We start from the raw sequence: 20938 nt of genomic DNA, 5'->3' as shown, positions 1-20938 counted from the left end.
AATGGAAGTGGGAAGTTAGCAGTAAACAGAAACACTATATTTAAAATATTTTAAACACTTCACAGAAAGCAGAAGCCTCATCTCCAGGCCCTTACCTTTCGCCTGAAACAAACCCAGCATCATCAACCTCTGCTGTTAATCCTAATGTAAACTTAACTAATGTCAGACTGGAGGAGCCCACCCCAGCTCCTTTCACCTCTGACTCACCACAAGCTGATTCTTTAAGAGCACCACGCACTGAGGCAGCTCACATAATGCTAAGAGGTCAAGAGCCATCATTGTCGTCGCATGTAGATCCAGCAAAGGTACCTGTGCTGCAGTGTTGCGCTAATCTGTTGCTCTCCATCAGTCTAGCACATGATTGTGTTTGCTTTGCCCTTTACGTGTTCCTTTTGCTTTTTACTGTGGGCTTATGCACCATACTGTTTTCAAATCAGTACAAATCATTTCGGTTCTATAATTTGCATGGCTTCCAGTGATATACTGATTATTTTAAAATAGGCCTTTTAATTGGGATTGGTACTTAATATTTTTATTATTTTTTAATGTTTGGCTTTCAGAATCTTCCAGAATTTCTTTCTTTCTTTTTTCTTTTTATTTTTTTAAACATCTTTATTGGAGTATAATTGCTTTACAATGTTGTATTAGTTTCTGCTGTATAACAAAGTGAATCAGCTATATGTATATATATATATATATCTCCCCATATCCCCTCCCTCTTGCGTCTCCCTCCCACCCTCCCTATCCCACCCCTCTAGGTTGTCAGAATTTCTTAATGTATAGTTCAGACCCATTTTAAACTTCTTTATGTTTTATAAATTATGGTGTCCATAAATTTTCTTTTTGATTTTATTTTCAGTGTCCAAATCAAGTGGAATCAACAGTTCAGTGCATTAATTTTCTACTAAACTTAATAATTAAAAAGTTAAAGTATCTTTAACTCACTTTTCATTTAGTATGCTGAAAAGTAAAAGCCCCTACTTGCATTGTAAAGTTTGAGCTTCACTTAAACTGGCTTTCTCCACTAATCTGTTTCTGTCCTGGTAATAAATGGTAGAACATGCCATTTTTACATATTAAATCATAGTTTGTCTTAAAATAGACTAGAATTTGAAACAAGCCTGTGTCCTTACGCGTGGATTTTTTATACAGGTATATAGGAAGGATCCCTATCCTGAGGAAGTGATGAGACAGAACCATGTTTTGAAGCAGCCAGCTGTTGCTCACCCAGGGCAGAGGCTAGACAAGGAGCCCAGTCTGAGCTATGAGCCGCAGCCCCCATACGCAGAGAGACAGGCCAGCAGGGACCTGGAGCAGCCTGCCTACAGATATGACTCCTCAAACTACACGGACCAGTTTCCTCGAAACTACGACCATCGTCTGCGCTATGACGACCGCATCCCTGCGTATGAGGAGCAGTGGTCCTATTATGATGACAAACAGCCGTACCAGCCCCGGCCTTCTTTTGATAATCAGCACCCGCGAGACCTGGACTCCAGACAGCATCCCGAGGAGTCCTCAGAACGAGGGTATTTCCCACGTTTCGAGGAGCCAACCCCTCTGTCCTATGAAAGCCGACCGCGCTACGACCCGCCACTCAGGACCTCCACCCTGCGGCACGAAGAGCAGCCCGCTCCTGGGTTTGACGTGCATGGGAGGTACAGGCCAGACGCGCAGCCCTACTCCTCCACAGGCCCCAAGGCGTCCGAGCCTAAGCAGTATTTTGACCAGTACTCACGGAGTTATGAGCAGGTCCCGCCCCAAGGCTTCACCTCCAAAGCAGGCCCGGGCCACTACGAGCCTCTCCACGGTGCTGCCCTTGTCCCGCCTCAGCACAAGCCGGAAGTGCCGCCCGCAAGTACCAAACCACTGCCTCCACCCCCAGCTCTGGTTGAGGAAGAGGAAGACCCAGCGATGAAGCCACAGTCAGTGCTCACCAGAGTGAAAATGTTTGAAAACAAAAGGTCTGCATCAGTGGAGAGCAAGAAGGATGAAAACCATAACTCTGGTTTCAAGGTAAATACGTGATTGTGTCTCCTGCCTCACGTTCAGAGCACATTCAGTGACTGTTGTGCGTAACGCTTCATAATGTTCCCTCCCCCTTAAACGAAGCCTGTTTTCTCATGATCTCTCCCTGAGGCTCGTGTGTCTTATTTTTCTGCAGCCTCCAGAGGTCACGTCTAAACCTGCAGGTGCTCCCGTCCTAGGTCCTAAAGCCCCTGCTCAGAATCAGCTCATTGAACACGACAGAACACTGCACAGGTGGGTGCTTTGCAGGCTTGTGGCCTACAACTGACTGAGAGTGTGGCCCTCTTACTAGAGAGGAGGCAGGGAAGGCAGAGGTCTCCCTTGTCCTTAGGTGAACTCCTCCAGCTTTTGCAGTTAAAACAGTGGTCCTAGAAGGAAAAGTAAACAGCTTTATGTATTATACCTTCTGTAACACATCTTTATTATTCTTTCAGTTAACAAATCTTTCAAACACATATTTCTCTAGCAAATGGCTAAAGTACAGTTTTTAAAGCCCTAATTACTTTTGGACTGTGTTTTTTAGTTTAATAGTGCTTTTGGACATGCAAACTGTTAGTTTTTAGGGGTGAGGAAACAGACTCAGATAGCTATGAGATAACTAAACTTAATCCTTTAGAAAGCGCCAGGAGGGATGAAGCTGAGGCTGACAGGAGTTGCTGGGAGAGGAACCCGCCAGCTGTGCTCTTAGCTGTGGCCTGATTTGGCTGCTGCTAAGTTGATGGGCTGCATTTGAATACAGTTCTTTGGCCTAATATGTTTCATTCGCTTATATTTGTGCTTGTAATAAAGAGGAACTACTGTCTAACATGTACATTTTCCTCTGATTTTAATGTCTGTTGCTCTTCATGAAAATGTAAACTACTGTGATGTCTCCTTTAGCTGGGATCACTAGCAAATAAGCTCTTCTACACAGAGTAAACATGTACTAACTGAAAGCTTAGCCCCCCCTTCTTGGTGTGAAACGTATTTAAGTTTATCCATTTTTGATGCGGAGTTTCTGAAATTTGCTAACTAGGGCCTATGTAACAGTGCCTTAATTTGCTGATAATGTACTTTCTTTGCCACGTGCTTCCTGTGTCCTCTGGAACTTTGGACATGTCGAGCTCTTTCCTTATATGAGGATCATTTATTGATCCTGCTGTAAAGTTCTTCAGCTCTGGGTTTTTTTTTTTTTTTTTTTTTTTTTTTTTTTTTAATTTTATGAAGTGTTTCACAGAACTAACCCCCGAGGTTTTTTGTTTTTTTGTGTTTAATAATTCTACAGCATTTCTATTGATTGATTGATTGATTGGCTGTGTTGGGTTTTTGTTTCTGTGTGAGGGCTTTCTCCAGTTGTGGCAAGCGGGGACCACTCTTTATCGCGGTGCGCTGGCCTCTCACTATCGTGGCCTCTCTTGTTGCGGAGCACACGCTCCAGACGCACAGGCTCAGTAGTTGTGGCTCACGGGCCCAGTCGCTCCGCGGCATGTGGGATCCTCCCAGACCAGGTCTCGAACCTGTGTCCCCTGCACCGGCAGGCGGACCCCCAACCACTGAGCCACCAGGGAAGCCCCAGCTCTGGGTTTTTATTGTTGCTGACGATGATGGTGCATGTACTTGAGGAAGCCCTCCACTGTCTGGCTTACTTTTCTTTTTCTGATGAGCTGCTTCTAACGAGGTCACTATCAAGCTCAATAGATAGGTTGTGTTTAGGACTCACGGGCCAGGAGAGTGTTGCCATCGAGTATAATGTATGAGGACACGGGACTGGGAATGTCCACCTTGACTGCTGCACTGCTCAGCCAGATCCTGAGTAACCACAGCAGTCAGTGGAAGGTCAAGGTGAAACTTACGTATTCCATTTTATTTGTCAAATTAACTTCTCAAAAGTTATTTCATTTATCATTCATTATCAGGATCCCCGAACCGCCAAAACCTCAAATGAAGCCGCCTGAAGACATTGTTCGGTCAAATCATTATGATCCTGAGGAAGATGAAGAATACTATCGAAAACAGCTCTCCTACTTTGATCGAAGAAGTTTTGAGAGCAAGCCTTCTGCACATGTCCCTGCCAGCCACCTCTCAGAGCCCGCCAAGCCGGTTCATTCTCAGAGTCAGCCACAGTTTTCTAGTTACTCTTCCAAGTGAGTTATTTTGTTTAAGACTTACCTTTTAAAAATAAGATGAAACATAAAGTGCAGTTAATCACACAAAGTTCAGTGTGTGTGTGTGCGCGCGCGCGTGTGTGTGTGTGTGTGTATTGTTTTGTTTTTTGGCCTTGCTGCTTGGCATGCGAGATTTTAGTTTCCTGACCAGGGATCAAACCCTTGCCCCTGCAGTGGAAGTGCAGAGTCCTAACCACTGGACTGCCAGGGAAGTCCTAACTTCAGTATATTTTGAAGGAAAATAGTTAGCTATGTAATACATGACTTCTGTAGGCTCTTAGCATTTCAGCAGTGTGTGTTCTATCTAGCTCTGGGATGTGTGTTTTTTGTTCTTAAACTCTAGCGTCAGCTATGTAAATTTTTTGCATTAAAAATATGTTAAAATCAAAGGATTTTGAAATCAAAGCGTTTTGAGGTAAGAGAGGATAAACGGTTAAGACCCTGATTTTTAAGAGTCTCTCCCTTCTGTGCAGCACACGTTCTCATCCTTCTCTTCTGTTTGTTTTTTAAAAATAAAAGTAGGGTTAGGGCTTCCGTGGTGGCGCAGTGGTTGAGAGTCCACCTGCCGATGCAGGGGACACGGGTTCGTGCCCCGGTCCGGGAGGATCCCACATGCCACGGAGCGGCTGGGCCCTTGAGCCATGGCCGCTGAGCCTGCGTGTCCGGAGCCTGTGCTCCACAATGGGAGAGGCCACAACAGTGAGAGGCCTGCGTACCGGAAAAAAAAAAAAAAAAAGTAGGGTTGTGTTGGGGAGTGACATTGAGGGACGATACTAAAGAGTTTTTAAAATTTTTTTTCCAAGTCAAGAGAAAACTTGTCGTTTATTATTGTTTGAGCTTGAGGAGACTTTAGAGATTTCTGGTCTAGCTGTAAACATGAGGAACCCAAGCTCCAGCGAGGGGCCGTGACAGGGGCAGAGCTAGGAGTGAGCCCCAGGTTCCTGCTGTCTTTTTCCTGTCTGTGCTGCTCCCTTCTGTTTGCTTGTCTACTGGGTTTTTTGGTTTTCTTTCTTGTGTGTTTTGTTGGGGTACAAACTACAAACCCACATGTGCCCGTGTGAGTTTGTATCCCGTTCTGGTTCTGCCACTGGTTGAGCCCTGACTAATGGTGAATTTGGTTCTGAGAGTGGAGTATAAACACACACAGGCACAGGTGGGTTCATACTTGAGCAGAACAGGCCCACAGAATGGAAGTAGATGTGGATTTATTACAAGGGATTCGTTTACACAGTTGTGGGGCCAGGCTGAGCAAGTAAGTCCTAAGTCTGCAGGGCAGGAAGGGAAATGCCTAGTGGTCTCGGAGCTCAGGGAAGCTGTTAACTCCTCTTGAGAAGGGCCCATCTAGATAATCTCCCTAGGGATACCCGTATTAGTGTTTGAGTGAATAACTGGGACTGTAGTTCTGCGTAGCCAAGATGAGACATTAAAAAGCAACCACAGGGCTTCCCTGGTGGCGCAGTGGTAGAGAGTCCGCCTGCCAATGCAGGGGACACGGGTTCGTGCCCCGGTCTGGGAAGATCCCACATGCCGCAGAGCGGCTGGGCCCGTGAGCCACGGCTGCTGAGCCTGCGCGTCCGGAGCCTGTGTGCTCCGCAACGGGAGAGGCCACAACAGTGAGAGGCCCGCGTGCTGCAAAAAAAAAAAAAGCAACCACAAATCACTTTTGTGCCTAAGTTTAAAATCATGAAGATTTTTACTGAATTAGATGCTTCGGACTGTCTGAACATATCATTTGTCACTTGCTGATCAGTGAAAATTCTTTTAGAATATACTTTAAAACCTCTAATATTAAAAGCCTACTTAAAAAAAATTATTTATGGCTGTATTGGGTCATCGTTGCTGCGCGCGAGCTCTCTCTAGTTGCGGCGAGCGGGGGCTACTCTTTATTGCAGTGCGTCGGCTTCTCATTGCGGTGGCTTCTCTTGTTGCGGAGCACAGGCTCTAGGTGCGCGGGCTCAGTAGTTGTGGATTGCAGGGTCTAGAGCACAGACTCAGTAGTTGTGGTGCACGGGCTTAGTTGCTCCGTGGCATGTGGGCTCTTCCCGGACCAGGGCTCGGACCCATGTCCCCTGCATTTGCAGGCGGATTCTTAACCACTGCACCACCAGGGAAGTCCCTAAAAACCTACTTTCAATTACCACTTGCCTTCTAAGACATCATTTAAAGTGAAGATTTAAAACCTTTTCCACTGTTATCCATTTAAATCTTTGTCTACGGAAGAAAGCAGTTTATGAGAAACACAGCTGCGAACTGTGAGTGGTGCAGTTCGGGCTCTGTTTGAAGCAGACAGTCTTGCACGAGTGTTGTGAGCCTCCCCTAACACAAGCCTAGAGAGGTGCCCAGTGCATCTGGAGAGAGTCCAGACCAGGATGAGCTAGGCGTGGAGCCTGAGAAGCTCACCTTCCATGAGATGGAAGGGCATCACCACTTTTACTGAAGCTGTTTAAACATATTCATTCCTCTCAGAAGGGAGTCCAGTTTAAAGAGAGATTTTATTTATCCTTTTACATACTTGGTAAATAGAATACAGCCTTAACAGGATACATTTAGGTCTAAAAAGTAAATTAAAAGTTTTGCTAGGGAATCAGATGACAAGGTATTTTTTGGTTTTGTGTGAATCTTGTTCTCTGGAGAGAAGACTCAGTAATATATCTATGACGTATAGCTTTCAGACATGGTCTAGAACACTGCCGAGCACTTGGCGGTGGAGGGGCTCAGTCATTCCACGTGGAGTGACCAAGGCTCAGCACAAGCCCCGGCGCACTCCTCCTCACGTCCACAGCCCTGGGAGGAACCAGTGTTTGCTGGGCAGAGGTCCCATGAGAAAGAGATCATGTCTGTCTCTGTAGATTCACTGTGGACTCGGTTTGATATTACTGTTTACTGTTGGTAGTGTTATGGGGTGAGAAAGTCTAACTTGAGATGGATACTAGGATGCCTTTCCTTCCTTTGTATATGAAAGTAATGCTGCATTTTCCCATATAATAAGGTTTTTTAAAAAAAATAATTTTTGGCTGCGTTGGGTCTTCCTTGCTGCATGCGGGCTTTCTCTATTTGCGGCGAGTGGGGGCTACTCTTTGTTACGGTGCGTGGGCTTCTCATTGCCGTCTTGTTGCAGAGCATGGGCTCCAGGTGCGTGGGCTTCAGTGGTTCTGGCTCGCGGGCTCTAGAGCACAGGCTCAGTCATTGTGGCTCACAGGCTTAGTTGCTCCACGGCATGTGGGATCTTCCCGGGCCAGGGCTCGAACCCATGTCCCCTGCATTGGCAGGCGGATTCTTAACCACTGAACCACCAGGGAAGCCCTCCCATATAGGTTTTTAATGGTTAGAGAGTTGGAAAGGAGACTCGAGTGTCCTAGAAGATGACTCAGCAGGAAGTTGTTTCTATGCCTTCCCTTTCTAATGCTGTTTTACTCTTTTGCCCAATTAATACAACTTTAATAATTGGAAAATAGTTTAAAATATGGGGCCCTCTTTGTCTTACATTTCAAAACTATTTACTGTTTGTCACCAATAGATTGCCTACAGGCCTTATTCTCTAAAGTAAAACATAGAAATAACAAAGTTACCGTCTTCCAGATAATGCGTGCTTTTGTTCCACTTAAAAGCACACCTTAAAAATGGAGGGAATTAGAGCAGGGAGAAGTCTTTGATAGCACAGGATAAGTGCCCCAGAAGCAGGTAGCTGTCACCCAGTCTCACAGTCTGTTGAGCCACATTGATGCTGGAGAGGTGAGGAGACAGCAGCCCTGACATCACCTCCAAAGCAAGTTAGGAGTTGCCAGGATTCCAGGCCAGGGCTAGAAGAGCAGGCTCCATCTGGGTCTGTGCACGTGCTGCAGCTCAGAGATTGAGTTGTCTCCTTCAGGGCATCTAATGTGATTTCTGTCACTGGAATATCTACCTCTGAAGACGCAGCCTACCGTGAGACTTCCAGGTCTCAAGATAAATGTTGGTGGTTTTCAGCTTACAAGAATTAAGCATAAGATTGGCGTTAGGTGGTTTTGTGTGCATGTAGCATTATTAGATGAGAGAGGTGGAGACCAAGGGAGTCAGCGTGGCAGCTCTGCCCACCTCGGGGCTCAGCGTCAGGCTCGGAAGGAGCACGTGTTGATCGTGTATCCGTACCGTGCTAGCTGTGGTACTGCATCACTTCTGTGTTTTCACTCTGGACTTCTGTGCCTAGCCCCCTTTCTTTCAACAGAGCACTCACCCCCACTTCAGAACCCGCTGCTTTATTTCATTTCTTTGTTCAGCACCAGGAGTGGGCAGCGGGCCAAGGAGTGAAGCTTAGCCACACTGCTGCCCACCAGAGCCCCATGTGTGTGGAGGGTGGGCGGGCGGGGCCTAGCTGCGTTCCACGTCTCCACCGGCTGCTGGTGTCCCGAGCTAAATGAGAGCCAGTGGTGGTTTCCTTTATAGACTGAAGTATGCTGAAATGGTGGATGTGTGTTTTTTGGTTGATGCTTTAAAATGACATTTGAGTTCTGTTTGCTGCAAACTTAGATTGATCGTTTTCTTTAATTTTTCTGTTGCGCTTGCTTTGCCATCACCTAGATTTCTTGGCTCTTATACTAGCTCTGACTACTTGGAAAGGAGCTTCATGTGGTAAGACGGGGCACTGGTGTGAGGCTGTGACGTGAGGGTCCCTCGCTGTGGCACTGGCATTACGTGCACTTGCAGGTGTTAACGTCATCTTCAGTGCTTAGTCCAGACACCCAAAATGAGATAATGGCGCGGCTTTAAAGCTGATCATGACTAGACTCCGCGACAGTAGTCTTCTGTGAAAGTACATTCCAAGCGTCTGTGTGACTGCGTGTGCACGTAAAGCCAGTGTACAGCTTTGGCTCTGCAGAGCTCAGAGGGCAGTGTTGCAATTATGGGTCCTGTTTTAAAGATTTCTTTTGTGTGAATTTTACGTGTTCTATATTAACAATTGGGAATCTGAAAAAATAAGCATACATTCACAATTTGATTTAAATGAGCCTTAAAAATCAAGCAGTATTTGCTGCTCTAGCAATTGCTAAACAAAAAATGGATCTGGTAAATCCAGGATAAATTTTGAAGTAAAAAAAAGGTGCAGTGTTACTGGAACACAGCAGTACCCTTTGATTTACAAGCTGTTTTTGGCTGCTTTGGGGCAGAGTTTGAATAGCTGTGACAGAGGCCGTATGGCCAAGAAGCTGATAGCATTTCTTGTCAGCCCTTGACTAAGGGCTTGCCAGCCCCTGGCCCGTGACGTCACCTTCTGTGGTGCCTAGCCTGCACCAGAAGCTGGTGCTTCATGCCTTCTTAGGCACTACACCAGAAGGGAATCTAATGAGGATTTGGGCCAATAAATATTTTTCAGAATATTTGGACGACTTCATTAAACCTACCAGCCATTACTATTTTTTGTAGACCACAGTGTTGAATAGTACAAGTATACCCCGAATTCCATCTGCCTTTTGGTTGCCGTCTTTTGGATGCTTTACTAATATTCTTAAAATACCTGTGCTGCCTTTACACCTCTTGTGCTGGTGACTGGTTGGACTTGTTTGTGTTTTTTGGTAGAGTACCCACACTCATAAGGGTAAACTGTGAAATTCTCAAAAAAAACCCCTCAGGGATACTTAGAAGAAGGGGAACTTGCTTTGTGAATGTGGATCCGTCTGTAGGTGTTGGCATTTCCTCATTTTTCCACAGGGGGAAGTCTGCTGAGGCTGAAGCTGTGGACAGGCCGTTTGGGGAGAAGCGCTATGACCCACTGCAGGCCACACCACCCCCTCCGCCGCCGCCCGCCCAGTACAGCCAGGCCGCCCAGCCCGGCCCCAGCACCACCCTCAGCCTCCACTCACACACCAAGGGGACACTCGGCGAAGGTAGGCGGCTCAGGAGTTGGCAGGACCACTGTAATAGACTCACACTTACAAGATGAAAAGTACGTGCTAGAAACCTCTGGGCTGAGAACAGCGAAAAATAAGGGGCTTTGTTAAAAGTACCTCTTCTTTTTTATGATAATGACAGTTATATCGGACAAGCCTTTTAGCTAAATAGATTTTAACCTGCCTCCTTAACATAGCTTAATTTCTGAAAGTAGTTTTTGTTTACCAGTATGCCCAAAACTAAATGTTTGAATGGTGGTTCGTAAAAATTATGGTGATGTCCGTCTTCGCATGTGGATATAGGGCGGCCGTAGAGTTTCACATAATACGTGTCCCTGAGCACCTCGTCTTTGCATTTGTGTTCTGTGGCGGAGGCTCATCAAGATAGATCCCATCAGCTCCAGAGCGCTCACCTCAGGGTGGCGTCCCTGCGTGTGCACCCACGTCTTCTCCTTCACATCTCTGAGCAGTAACTGCCTCCCTTCCCGGGCCACTGGCCCAGCTCCTCTCCCCGCTCTCCTGCTTCCTTCATCTTCCTCTCCCCTTCCCCATAATCCTTCCCTTTGCCTTCCAGTAAGTGCCACTGCCTCATGCCACCTTCCCAGCTCCACAGCCATTAGACGTCCTGGAAGGGACTGTTGCCTCCACCCTCCCAACCAACATCTCTCTTCTCATTTGGTGCTTTCAAAGGATACACCACAGTTCACCCATCTCCTGGTGATGTTTTGCTCCTAGAGACAGTGCTCCTCTGTATTTATGTAGGAGTCCAATCCCAGGGGTATAATTTGATATTACTTTATGTTAGGATTTTCTTTACACACTATCATGTCTGCCGATAAGTTTAAATTTTTACTCTCCAAACCTTATGCCATTTTTGCACTGGCTGAGACATCATAGTAAAATGTTGAGTTGAAATGATGGTGGCAGACATCTTTTGCTAGTTCCCCATTGTGGGGAGAAACGATTGAATGTTTCACCGTTACAATGTTAGCTGTAGGGGTTTTTGTAGGTGCCTTTTATTATGTTTAGAATGTTCCCTTCTAGTCCTAGTTTGCTGAAAGCATTTTGTCAACTGTTTTTTTCTTGTATGTACATTGTCCCTCAGTATCCGCAGGGGACTGATCCCAGGACCCCCCCCACCACCACCACTTCACCCCCATCCCACCACGCACACTGAAATCTGCGGATACACACGTCCCCCGTGTAACTGGTGTAGTACAGTCGACCCTCTGTGTCCATGGGCTCTGCATCCGCAGATACAGAGGGCCAAACGCACGAAGACGATCCTAAGATTTGTCTCCTTCATTTTGTTTCTGTAATAAGTTATCTTACTATGTTCACAAGGAGCTTTGGTTTATAATTTCCTTATAATGTCCTTGTCTGGTTTTGGTATCAAAGTTGTGCTAGAGTCATGAAAGAGAGCTGGGACGTGTTCCCTCTTTCTCTCATTTCTGGAAGAGTTTGTATAGCACTGATATGATTTTTTCCTTAATTATTTCATAGAATTCAGTTGGTGCTATTTTGCACTGCCACCAGCGGTACAGAGGGTCCCTGACTTATGACGGTTTGACTTTACATGGTGCAGAAGCGATGCACATTCACTAGAAACTACTTCGAATTTCGATCTTTTCTCAGGTTAGCAATAAGCAATACAATCTCTCGTGAAGCTGGGCAGCGGCTGTGAGAAGAGCCCCCAGTCAGACGCTGCATCACGGGGGTGAATAACTGACACACTTTGAACTGTCCTGGACCCAGAGAGCCAGTCTTGTTTTTTACTTACAGGACAGTATTCAATAGATCACATGAGATATTTAACACTTTATTATAATATTTTGTGTTAGATGATCTTGCCCAACTGTAGGCTAGTGAGAGTATTCTGAGCACGTTCAGGGAGACTGGGCTGAGCTACGATTCTGGTAGGTCCCGTGTATTAAGCACATTTTTTACTTTGAACCTCCCCTGGGAAGTCGAGGAAGATCTGTACATGGAAATTTCTGTTATTCCACATCTTTGCCAATGCTTGGCATTACCAGACTTGTAAGTTTTGCCAATTTAATGGATGTGAAATGATGTTTTTTGTTTTTGTTTTGCATTTTCCTAATTAATAGTGATGTTGAGTATCTTATTGTATGATTACTGGTTAGTCTAGTCTTCACTTGTGTTTTTGCTTGTTCAGGTCTTTGCCTATTTTCCTATTGGTTGATTCTTTCTTATGGATGTATAGGTATTCTTCATAGGTTTTGGATCCTAATTTTTTTTAAAATCAGTTATATGTGTTGTACATAGCTTCTGCCAATCTGTGACTTTTCTTTTTTAACTTTAATTATGGTGAGTTTTGTAGTACTGATTTTTTTTTTTTAACATGGCCAGTTTTGTCATTCTGTTTCTAATTTATTGTGGACACTGGAGCGGGGTCACTCCGATGCCAGTCTCTGGAGGCCAGGACTCCCAGCCACATGACCCTGACTCCAGGCAGCAGGTACATGAACACTGTCCCAGGTGTCCCTGCTACCTCCTGGCCCCTCAGCATCACACACAGCCACCAGGGGTCAAGAGTGTCCTCAGACTGCTGACCCAGACCCAGTCAGTCATTGACTCTGACACCAGGACAGGTTAAGATGAGAGGGACATCAGATGACTGTTAGAACTTGTGTCAGGAAGGGCGTTTTGGTTTTTGTTTTCTGTATGGATGAAAAGTTGTTTCAAGGTTTATTCCTAAAAACTTAGTTTAACATGGTCACCACGGTCTCCCACAGAATCACTTGTTGATAACTTTCATGAATGAATTACTCATCTGGATAGATTTTATTCTTGACCCATTATAACATCTTTTCCATCTCACAAACCATTACAGTCAGTTAGAGATGGGTTTGTAATGCTTTTTTTGTTCAAGCCACCGAATGTACTTTATTGTTTTTCTTATTGAAGTATAGTTGACTTATAATATTAGTTTTGATGTACAACATAGTATTCAGTAGCTGTTTTCAGGAAGTTTCTGAAATACTTATATGTGTGTGTTTTACAGGTAATTCCATGTCATTGGATTTTCAGAGCTCTTTAGTGTCCAAACCAGACCCACCTCCATCTCAGAATAAGCCAGCAGCTTACAGACCAGCCAACCGAGAAGACGCTGCCCAGTCTGCTTTCTATCCCCAGAAAAGTTTCCCAGATAAAGCCCCAGCTAACGGGGCCGAACAGACTCAGAAAACGATCACTCCAGCATACAATCGATTCACACCAAAACCATATACAAGTTCTGCGCGGCCATTTGAACGCAAGTTTGAAAGTCCTAAATTCAGTCACAATCTCCTGACGAGCGAAACTGCACATAAACCTGACTTGTCTTCCAAAGCCCCCACTTCTCCGAAAACTCTGGTGAAAGCACACAGTTCCACGCAGCCTCCGGAGTTTGACAGTGGAGTTGAGACGTTCTCTGTCCACACAGATAATAAGCCTAAATATCAAGTAAACAGTATCAGCACAGGGCCTAAAGCTGTGCCCGTGAGGTAAGACTTTTTCTTGGCCTGGTGATGTCTCTCACATGAGTTGGGTGTAGTTTTGGGAACCTGACTGATGATTTCAACTCAAACTTTAAGCTGAATGGTGCTGTCCAAAATGTTGGAATGACTAAAGGTTCTGCAAGAGGCACTAAAGCTGGTGCTCATTATCTCCATTGTGTAAGAACCCAGGCTGAGAGGCACTGTATTTCACTCAGGGTCACACAGCCATGCTCAGGGAGCCTAGACCCAGCCACTGGTCTGACTTCTGACCTCAGAGCCAGACTCCTAACCGGCCCTGGCTTCCCATGACCTCTGACCTCCAGCTGGGGCAGCACGTTTGGAGAATATCTCAAAAATAATAGAGTATCTGTATTCCTCATCCACTGTTTATTCAGCAGTGAGTATGAAAAGAAGATGTAATAACCTCAAAATGGTTGTTTAAAAAAGAGCTTTCTTAATAGTTTTGGTCAGATGGCTGAGCAAATGAGATGAACCCAGCCTGCCTGGAGCCACACTCCCTACACCCCTCCCCTCATCTGCACAGTGACCGACAAGACCCGTGCTGGCCATGCAGAAACCTCCCTAAGCCACTGACACAGAAAGTACTCGCGGGCCACCGGCAGGCTGCCTCCCGAGTGGAAGGACAGGCCAGCCAGGGGATGTGGAGGAGCGGCCCCCTCACAGGGGCCCCGCGGTACCATTGCCCCGGGGAGCCCATGCCCACCGCTCTGGCCACGGAGGAGTGAAGCCGCAGCTCCCTGCACTCACTTTCATTTTGTTGGCCCATCTTTCTGCTCACCTTTAGTCCTGGCTCAAAATTTTGCTTCAAGAAGTCCTGAGGGGAAAAAAAAAAGGAAGTCCTGAGAGCCTGCACTTTTGAAGGAGATTTGGTACCACATCCCCTCTGCCTCAGGCGTCTTTGTGTGAACCGCGTGAATGGACCATCTCCTCTCCATGAGCGATTGCCCACACCGGAGTCTTTATTACCTCATGGAATTGGGCGTCTGTGCTTAGGGAGTGGGGAGGGAAGGCCATAGTATGCACACCAGAAATCCTCAGGAGAGAGCGAGCCTAATTAGTGTATTTTATCAGGTCTAAGATGCCATCAGTTGTGAGATGCACCACTGTCTTACGTATCACTAAGAAGGAAAAAACATGCTACCAATTAAACCATGATGTGCCATCAGTTTTAAAACACCAGTTTCATGGCTGTAAAATATTGGGTGAGCACTGTATCAGGCCTTACATGTTCTGATCGCAAAAAATCAGTAATGAAGGAAACGTGACTATTACCTTTAAAAATGACATTGACTTCTCGAGGAAGAATATGCTTAGTTATCCCTGTGAGTAAAGTCTGTCAGTCACTGAAAACTTATTAAAGTAAGTAACTGCTTGATTATATGGAGAGAGAAAGAGAATGAAACCGCCGACTAGACTAGCAGTGAAAGTGCCTGTATGTGACTAGGAATGTACTCATTGGCCATTTCTGAACTCTCAGTCCCTCAGCTGTAGAAGAGGATGAAGATGAGGATGGTCACACTGTGGTGGCCACCGCCCGCGGCGTATTTAACAGCAACGGCGGGGTGCTGAGCTCCATAGAGACCGGCGTTAGTATCATTATCCCACAAGGAGCCATTCCTGAGGGAGTCGAGCAGGAAATCTATTTCAAGGTCTGCCGAGACAACAGCATCCTCCCGCCTTTGGATAAGGAGAAAGGTGAGTGTGTGATTTCCTGCTTAGTTTCAATAACTCGAGTTGCCCTGTGTGCTTTTCAAAGCTTATTGTGCTCAGTAGACAGGATACCCTAGACCTCTGTTCTCCCCCCACCCTGGCTGCCCTCAAGTTCCTTCTACAAGGGAGGGCCTCTCTAATGAGCACTGTGGAGAGGGGAGCCTGTGCTACCTTTACTGTGACGGTGACAATAGGGGATGGGTCATTGGGCACTACTGTACCTGCCAGCCAGTCGCCAGTCTTAGCCGACCTCACCAGATTTTTGTCTTTGAGTCGTTCCTTCCTGCCTTGCAGCTCTAGAGATGAATTAGGTAACACCCACTCCAAAGGCCTTGCTCTGTGCTGCCACCTGCTGGTGGAATGCAAGGCTCTCGGGTCAGATCTTCCTCACTGCGCAGACCTAGCACAAGTAAACACGCTGCAGAGGAGGAAGCATCCCCATCGGCTGTCGCGGTGTGTGTTTCTGAGCTGCTTCAGGAATCTAGGAATGCTCTTATTTTTCACAGTCTTCCAGATCTGTCAGGATGAAATGATAATGAACCATGTTGCAATGTCTTTTAGAATATTTTAGCAGTGCTTTGCTTCCTTAAATACATTATTTTAGCTCATTTTCGTACATTTTGCCAGAATACTAACATGTTGGCCCTCCTGCGTGAATCTCTTAAACCACGTCTGTAGCAAATACAACATTAAAAACACAAGATATAAGTAACATTTGTAAAATGTTTGAGTATGTCTTATACCATAAGAATGCTGTGATTGAATGAAGTAGCCACCAGCAACGTTGTGCTGTTTAGCACTTGAACTGTGGCTGTTTTAATTGAAACGGGCTAGAAGTGTAAAATACACACCAGCTTCAAAGATTCAGTATATTGCTCACATGTTGAAATAATGTTTTGGATATATTGGGTTATATAAAATATTAAAATTGACTTCAACTGTTCCTTTTTAATGTGGCTACTGGAAAATATTAAGTTACATCTGTGGCTCCTGTTACATTTTTCTTGGTCAGTGCTACTACAGAGAACTAACCGTCTTTGGCTTTAAAGCATATGGTTAGAAGGAGGGTGAGGAGGGTGTGGGTCTAGAAGGAAGCCAGCCGTCTAACCTCTCTCCCCCCGCCCCAGGTGAGACCCTGCTGAGCCCCTTAGTGATGTGCGGGCCCCATGGCCTCAAGTTCCTGAAGCCCGTGGAGCTGCGCTTACCACACTGTGCGTCCATGACTCCTGACGGTTGGTCTTTTGCTCTAAAATCATCCGACTCCTCGTCGGGTATGCTGTCTTCACTCTGTCCTTTGGGGGCTTTGGGTACTGTCGTTGATTGACCCGTGGGCTGACGGAGCTACCCGTGCTGTCTGTGCACAGATCCTCCCTCTGTTCCTGTGGCCTTGTAGGCATCACCAGTGTTTTGGAGTTTATTTGTGGTACATATATTGTAAATGAAAACTGAAAGGTAGAGAAGCTTCTGCCTTGTAAACATTGATGATTTGGCCAAAGGTTGACTGTTTCTTGGTGTTCAACAAAATTATTCTGTCAAAATTTTTAAGATGAGGTGGAAGAATTGATATTGTCCTACATATATATGCATTTTCATCTTTATACTAAAATGATTTGATTCCTTTATGTAATAATTTCTATTTTTGGTTACTATTTCTCAGTCTACAAAGTATATATATATATATACTTTGTAGGAGTGTGTGTGTGTGTGTATACACACACACACTAGAGAAACTTGAAAGATAAAAGACCTTACACTGTGATCATACTTGGCCATGGTTTTTCCATGTAAAACTCAAAATAACTTCTCTAATACACTTTTAAAATGGCTTATTGCTGTCAAGATCATAATTTCAAAGCTTCCATTGCATTTTCACATTTCTCACTTCCTTGGGTGACTAAGTCAGTTAGACTAAAGTCAGAACTTTCTGTATTTATGGCACAGAACACTTTAATTGAACCTGATGTAGAAAAAAAGAATTTAAAGTTCTTCTGAATTTTTGATAAATCAGATGAGCATTATACAGTTTTAGTTTGGTACAGTATGAAATAGAGTTTTATGGTGTAAAGAACATATTTTAATATTACCCAACATAAAATATTACATATATTCATTCACAACTACCCCATTTTCTGGGAAAAGTTCTTCAGGAACTCCACTGAGAAACATTTTATTAGCCTAGTTTGAACTAATGAATTAAAATTAATAAAACTGCATTTAAAACATATATTCCAAAAGTCAGGTTTTAGTGTGGGCTGTGATCGTCCTCTAACCCAAAATAGGTTGAGGGTCCTTAAAGTAACTATGTTGTTACTTGTTTTATAAGCGATTTTTCTTCCAGATACGAAAAACATCAGTATGCTTCGTATAATTTGTTTTGTGCCACAGAACATGTTATTTTGTTAGATTGAAACAACTTACTTTTTCCTGTGTTAAATTTGAGTATGTACACCTAGAAGAGAAATGTAATTTTATGTAATTCTGTGTGGCTTCGGAATGCTTTTGCTACTATAAATTTCTGTTTTAAAAAGTCAAGGTAGATTTTGATAGCTACTGACTTAATTCCAAGAAGCATTTATTAGTATATTGGAAAGAATTTTGAACCTAAAGATAAAGTTTTTCCCAAGAGTTGTCGTAACTATCTCATTGCCTAAACAATTTATCTGCAGTATGGCACAAGCCCACATGTACCTGTGAAGTTAAACCCCTCTGTTTTAAACTGCTGAGCCCACCATGACTCAGATGTTGCTTAGGTAACGGACAGCTTACAGTTTGCAGTGCTTCTCAGCCTTGGCCCTGTGGGGTGTTTAGCAGCCTCCCTGGCCTCCACCCGCTAGATGCCAGTTGTGACAGCAAAATTGCCTCCAGACATTGTCCCCTGAGGGGCAGAACTGCTCCTGGTGGAGAACTGTTGCTTTACAGGCAGCAGCTTTGACTGTCACTTACCATGGACACAAGAGGTGTATGGCTGTCCCAGCCTTCTTTACGTTGAGTCCACTGCCAGGGCTCCTTAGCTGTAGCTGCAAATCTCAAATCACCTGGTTAAAAGCTGGTTAAAAACTCCAAAGCCCAGGTCCTGCTTCAGTCTTACTCAGTTCAATGACTTTGGAAGCATCATGAATGGTTTTGTTGTACAGCAGGATCAGGGCTAAGAATCTCTGGCCCAGTCTCAATGATTTTTTTTTTTTTTTTTGTAAAGGGGAGGAGGCTCCTTAACCGAATTCTGCAGTGTTGAGGGTTTCATTTGGTCTGTCAAGTGTGAGAAATGTGTTCTCATACTCAGCTCAAATGGGGTAATCATATAATTATTGTCTAAACTTTTGAAAGTGAAAGAAGGGTACTCTTTTTTTCTTTTTTTTTTTGTGGTACGTGGGCCTCTCACTGTTGTGGCCTCTCCCGTTGCGGAGCACAGGCTCCGGACGCACAGGCTCAGTGGCCATGGCTCATGGGCCCAGCCGCTCCGCGGCATGTGGGATCTTCCCAGACCAGGGCACGAACCCACGTCCCCTGCATTGGCAGGCAGACTCTCAACCACTGCGCCACCAGGGAAGCCCAAGAAGGGTACTCTTAATAATAATACTCAGGGGCAAACTGGAACTGTCCCAGGCACATGATCACCCTAACTTTTATTCATTTTTTAAAAGGCTCAAACTTGAAAACATAAAAAATAAACGAGAAATCTGCAACAGCTTTTGGATCATTAGATTCCAGTGGGTCTCCAATGAAGTACATATATAGCACTAAGAGTTTTGGTACAAGTGCGGTATGCTGAAGAAATAGAGGAAAACTGTATCTAAATATATATGTTTGTGTTTGTCCCATGATTGCAAAGCATTACAGATAGCAGTTTAACCAACCAGAAATGACATGAACTTTTTTTTCTCTCGTAGGCGATCCTAAAACCTGGCAAAACAAGTGTCTTCCTGGAGATCCAAATTATCTTGTTGGAGCAAACTGTGTTTCTGTCTTGATTGACCACTTTTAATTCTTAAAATATAGGAACTTGATTAAATAATGTGAAACTGGGTTAAACTTACTAAATCTAAATGGAACCACTCCATCAAGTATTATATACTTTTCCTATAATTGACACTGCAGTGTGTTAGTATCACACGCTTTGTTTGAACTGGAGAGGCTGAGTGAACATCCCCTGAACCGTGCTTGGGAAACATGCTGCCTGCTGCATGTTGGGGGTCGGTGTTGGCTACAGGCTCCACGATGTGATGCTTTGTAATGAGTTTTGTACTTTTATATGGTCACTGCTTAACTTCACATATTGATTTCCGTTAAAATACCAGCCAGTAAATGGGGTGCATTTGAGTTTTGTTCTTTCCAAAGTACACTGTTTCAGACTTTATTATGGCCCTGGCCTGGCATACACATTTTTATTATGCATGAGGTAATCACACGTTTTTAAAAAGCACCTCAAATGTATAACCAGTGTAGTGGATTTAACAGAAATGTACAGCAAGAGGAATTTATAGTTTTTTTTTTTTTTTTTTTGGGTGGGGCGGGGCAAGTGAAGACAATTACTTACTGTATATGAAAACTCATTTTTCTTAGGGAAGGACACCAAAGCATGTGAGACTGGTTCTGTGGCCTCTTTGGATCTATAAGTTAACCATATCACCATAGACATACTAACCAGCAGGAATGCCTTACCCTTGTGTTTTTAATTCTTAGATCGTTCTGTGTGTTACTAAGGTTTTATGGCTTTTGTGCACATCTAGATACTGTATCATGAAAAGATTGAGTGAATTGTGGATTTGGTGGTTTCAGAAATGTGTAATCACCCAGAAGAAAATAATGGTGTGATTTGGGGTGGGTTTTTTTTTGTTTTGTTTGTTTGGCAAGGGGCAGTGGTTGTTTTCTCTCTCTCTCTCTTTTTTTTTTTTTTTAGGCTATGCATTTAAAAACTTTTGATGTTTTAAGGATGCTTGTACATAAGGCGTGCATACCACTTTGTTCTTGGTTTGTAAATTAACTTTTATAAACTTCACCTTTTTTATACATAAACAAAACCAAGTTTCTTAAGGCTACCTTTGTATTCTCTCCTGTACCTCTTGAGCCTTGAACTTTGACCTCTGCAGCAATAAAGCAGCATTTCTATGACACACACAAGGTCAGTTTTTTAAGAAAAAGAATGCACAGAGTTGTTACATTTTTAAATGCTGCATTCAAAAGATACAGTTACTCAGAATTCTCTAGTTTGAATAAATTCTTGCAAAGTATCCCTATTGTAATTTGTGATATGATGCTGTGCCCTAAAGTGTATTTTTTTACTAATAGACAATTTATTGTGGCACATCAGCACAATTTCTGTTTAGATAATACACCGCTACATTCTGTTAATCAGTAGGTGTGACTGAATTTCTTTTGCAGTTATTAAAAAATCTCAAATTTCTAAATCTGCAGAATAAAACTTTTTAAAATAAAGTGCTGGTTTGGTCTGTTTGCCCGCTATTTCTAGTATTGTTTAACTTCATAATCCTAGTTTAAAATCCTGCACACTGATCCTCATCACCCAGTTGCCTGCTGCCGCGTTGGTCCTGGTGGGGGTGGGGGATTTGGAGTGAGCCCCTGTTGCCAGTGCATCCTGGCAGAAGACAGAGCAGGAGAAGGGGGGGAAGGCGGAGTCTTCCCACTGTGCCTGTAAGTGTATGTGGATGTATGT

At 44.3% G+C, this 20938-nt stretch overlaps 1 protein-coding gene across 5 annotated transcripts in view; it reads left to right on the top strand.

Moving 5' to 3' along the window:
* The window catches only part of TJP1 (tight junction protein 1), a gene marked incomplete at its 5' end in the record, with an annotated part of 256975 nt that extends 236275 nt beyond the window's left edge, over window positions 1-20700 (top strand). For 2 of the 5 annotated variants that reach the window (XM_082647761.1, XM_082647764.1), the window contains 9 exons: window positions 66-305; window positions 1153-2016; window positions 2165-2262; window positions 3924-4151; window positions 9858-10033; window positions 13062-13542; window positions 15035-15252; window positions 16395-16478; window positions 19155-20700. In XM_082647761.1, the coding sequence (XP_082503887.1) occupies window positions 66-305; window positions 1153-2016; window positions 2165-2262; window positions 3924-4151; window positions 9858-10033; window positions 13062-13542; window positions 15035-15252; window positions 16395-16478; window positions 19155-19249 (2484 nt within the window). In that variant the 3' untranslated portion in view covers window positions 19250-20700. Of the gene's footprint in view, window positions 1-65; window positions 306-1152; window positions 2017-2164; window positions 2263-3923; window positions 4152-9857; window positions 10034-13061; window positions 13543-15034; window positions 15253-16394; window positions 16539-19154 lie in introns of all 5 variants that reach the window. The other 3 variants (XM_082647760.1, XM_082647762.1, XM_082647763.1) reach the window with 2 other exon arrangements.
* Window positions 20701-20938: the final 238 nt, after the last annotated feature.

Source organism: Grampus griseus (assembly GCF_964374135.1).
Source record: "Grampus griseus genome assembly, chromosome: 2".
Lineage (NCBI taxonomy): Eukaryota > Metazoa > Chordata > Mammalia > Artiodactyla > Delphinidae > Grampus > Grampus griseus.
This window is presented reverse-complemented; position numbering and strand designations above follow the sequence as displayed.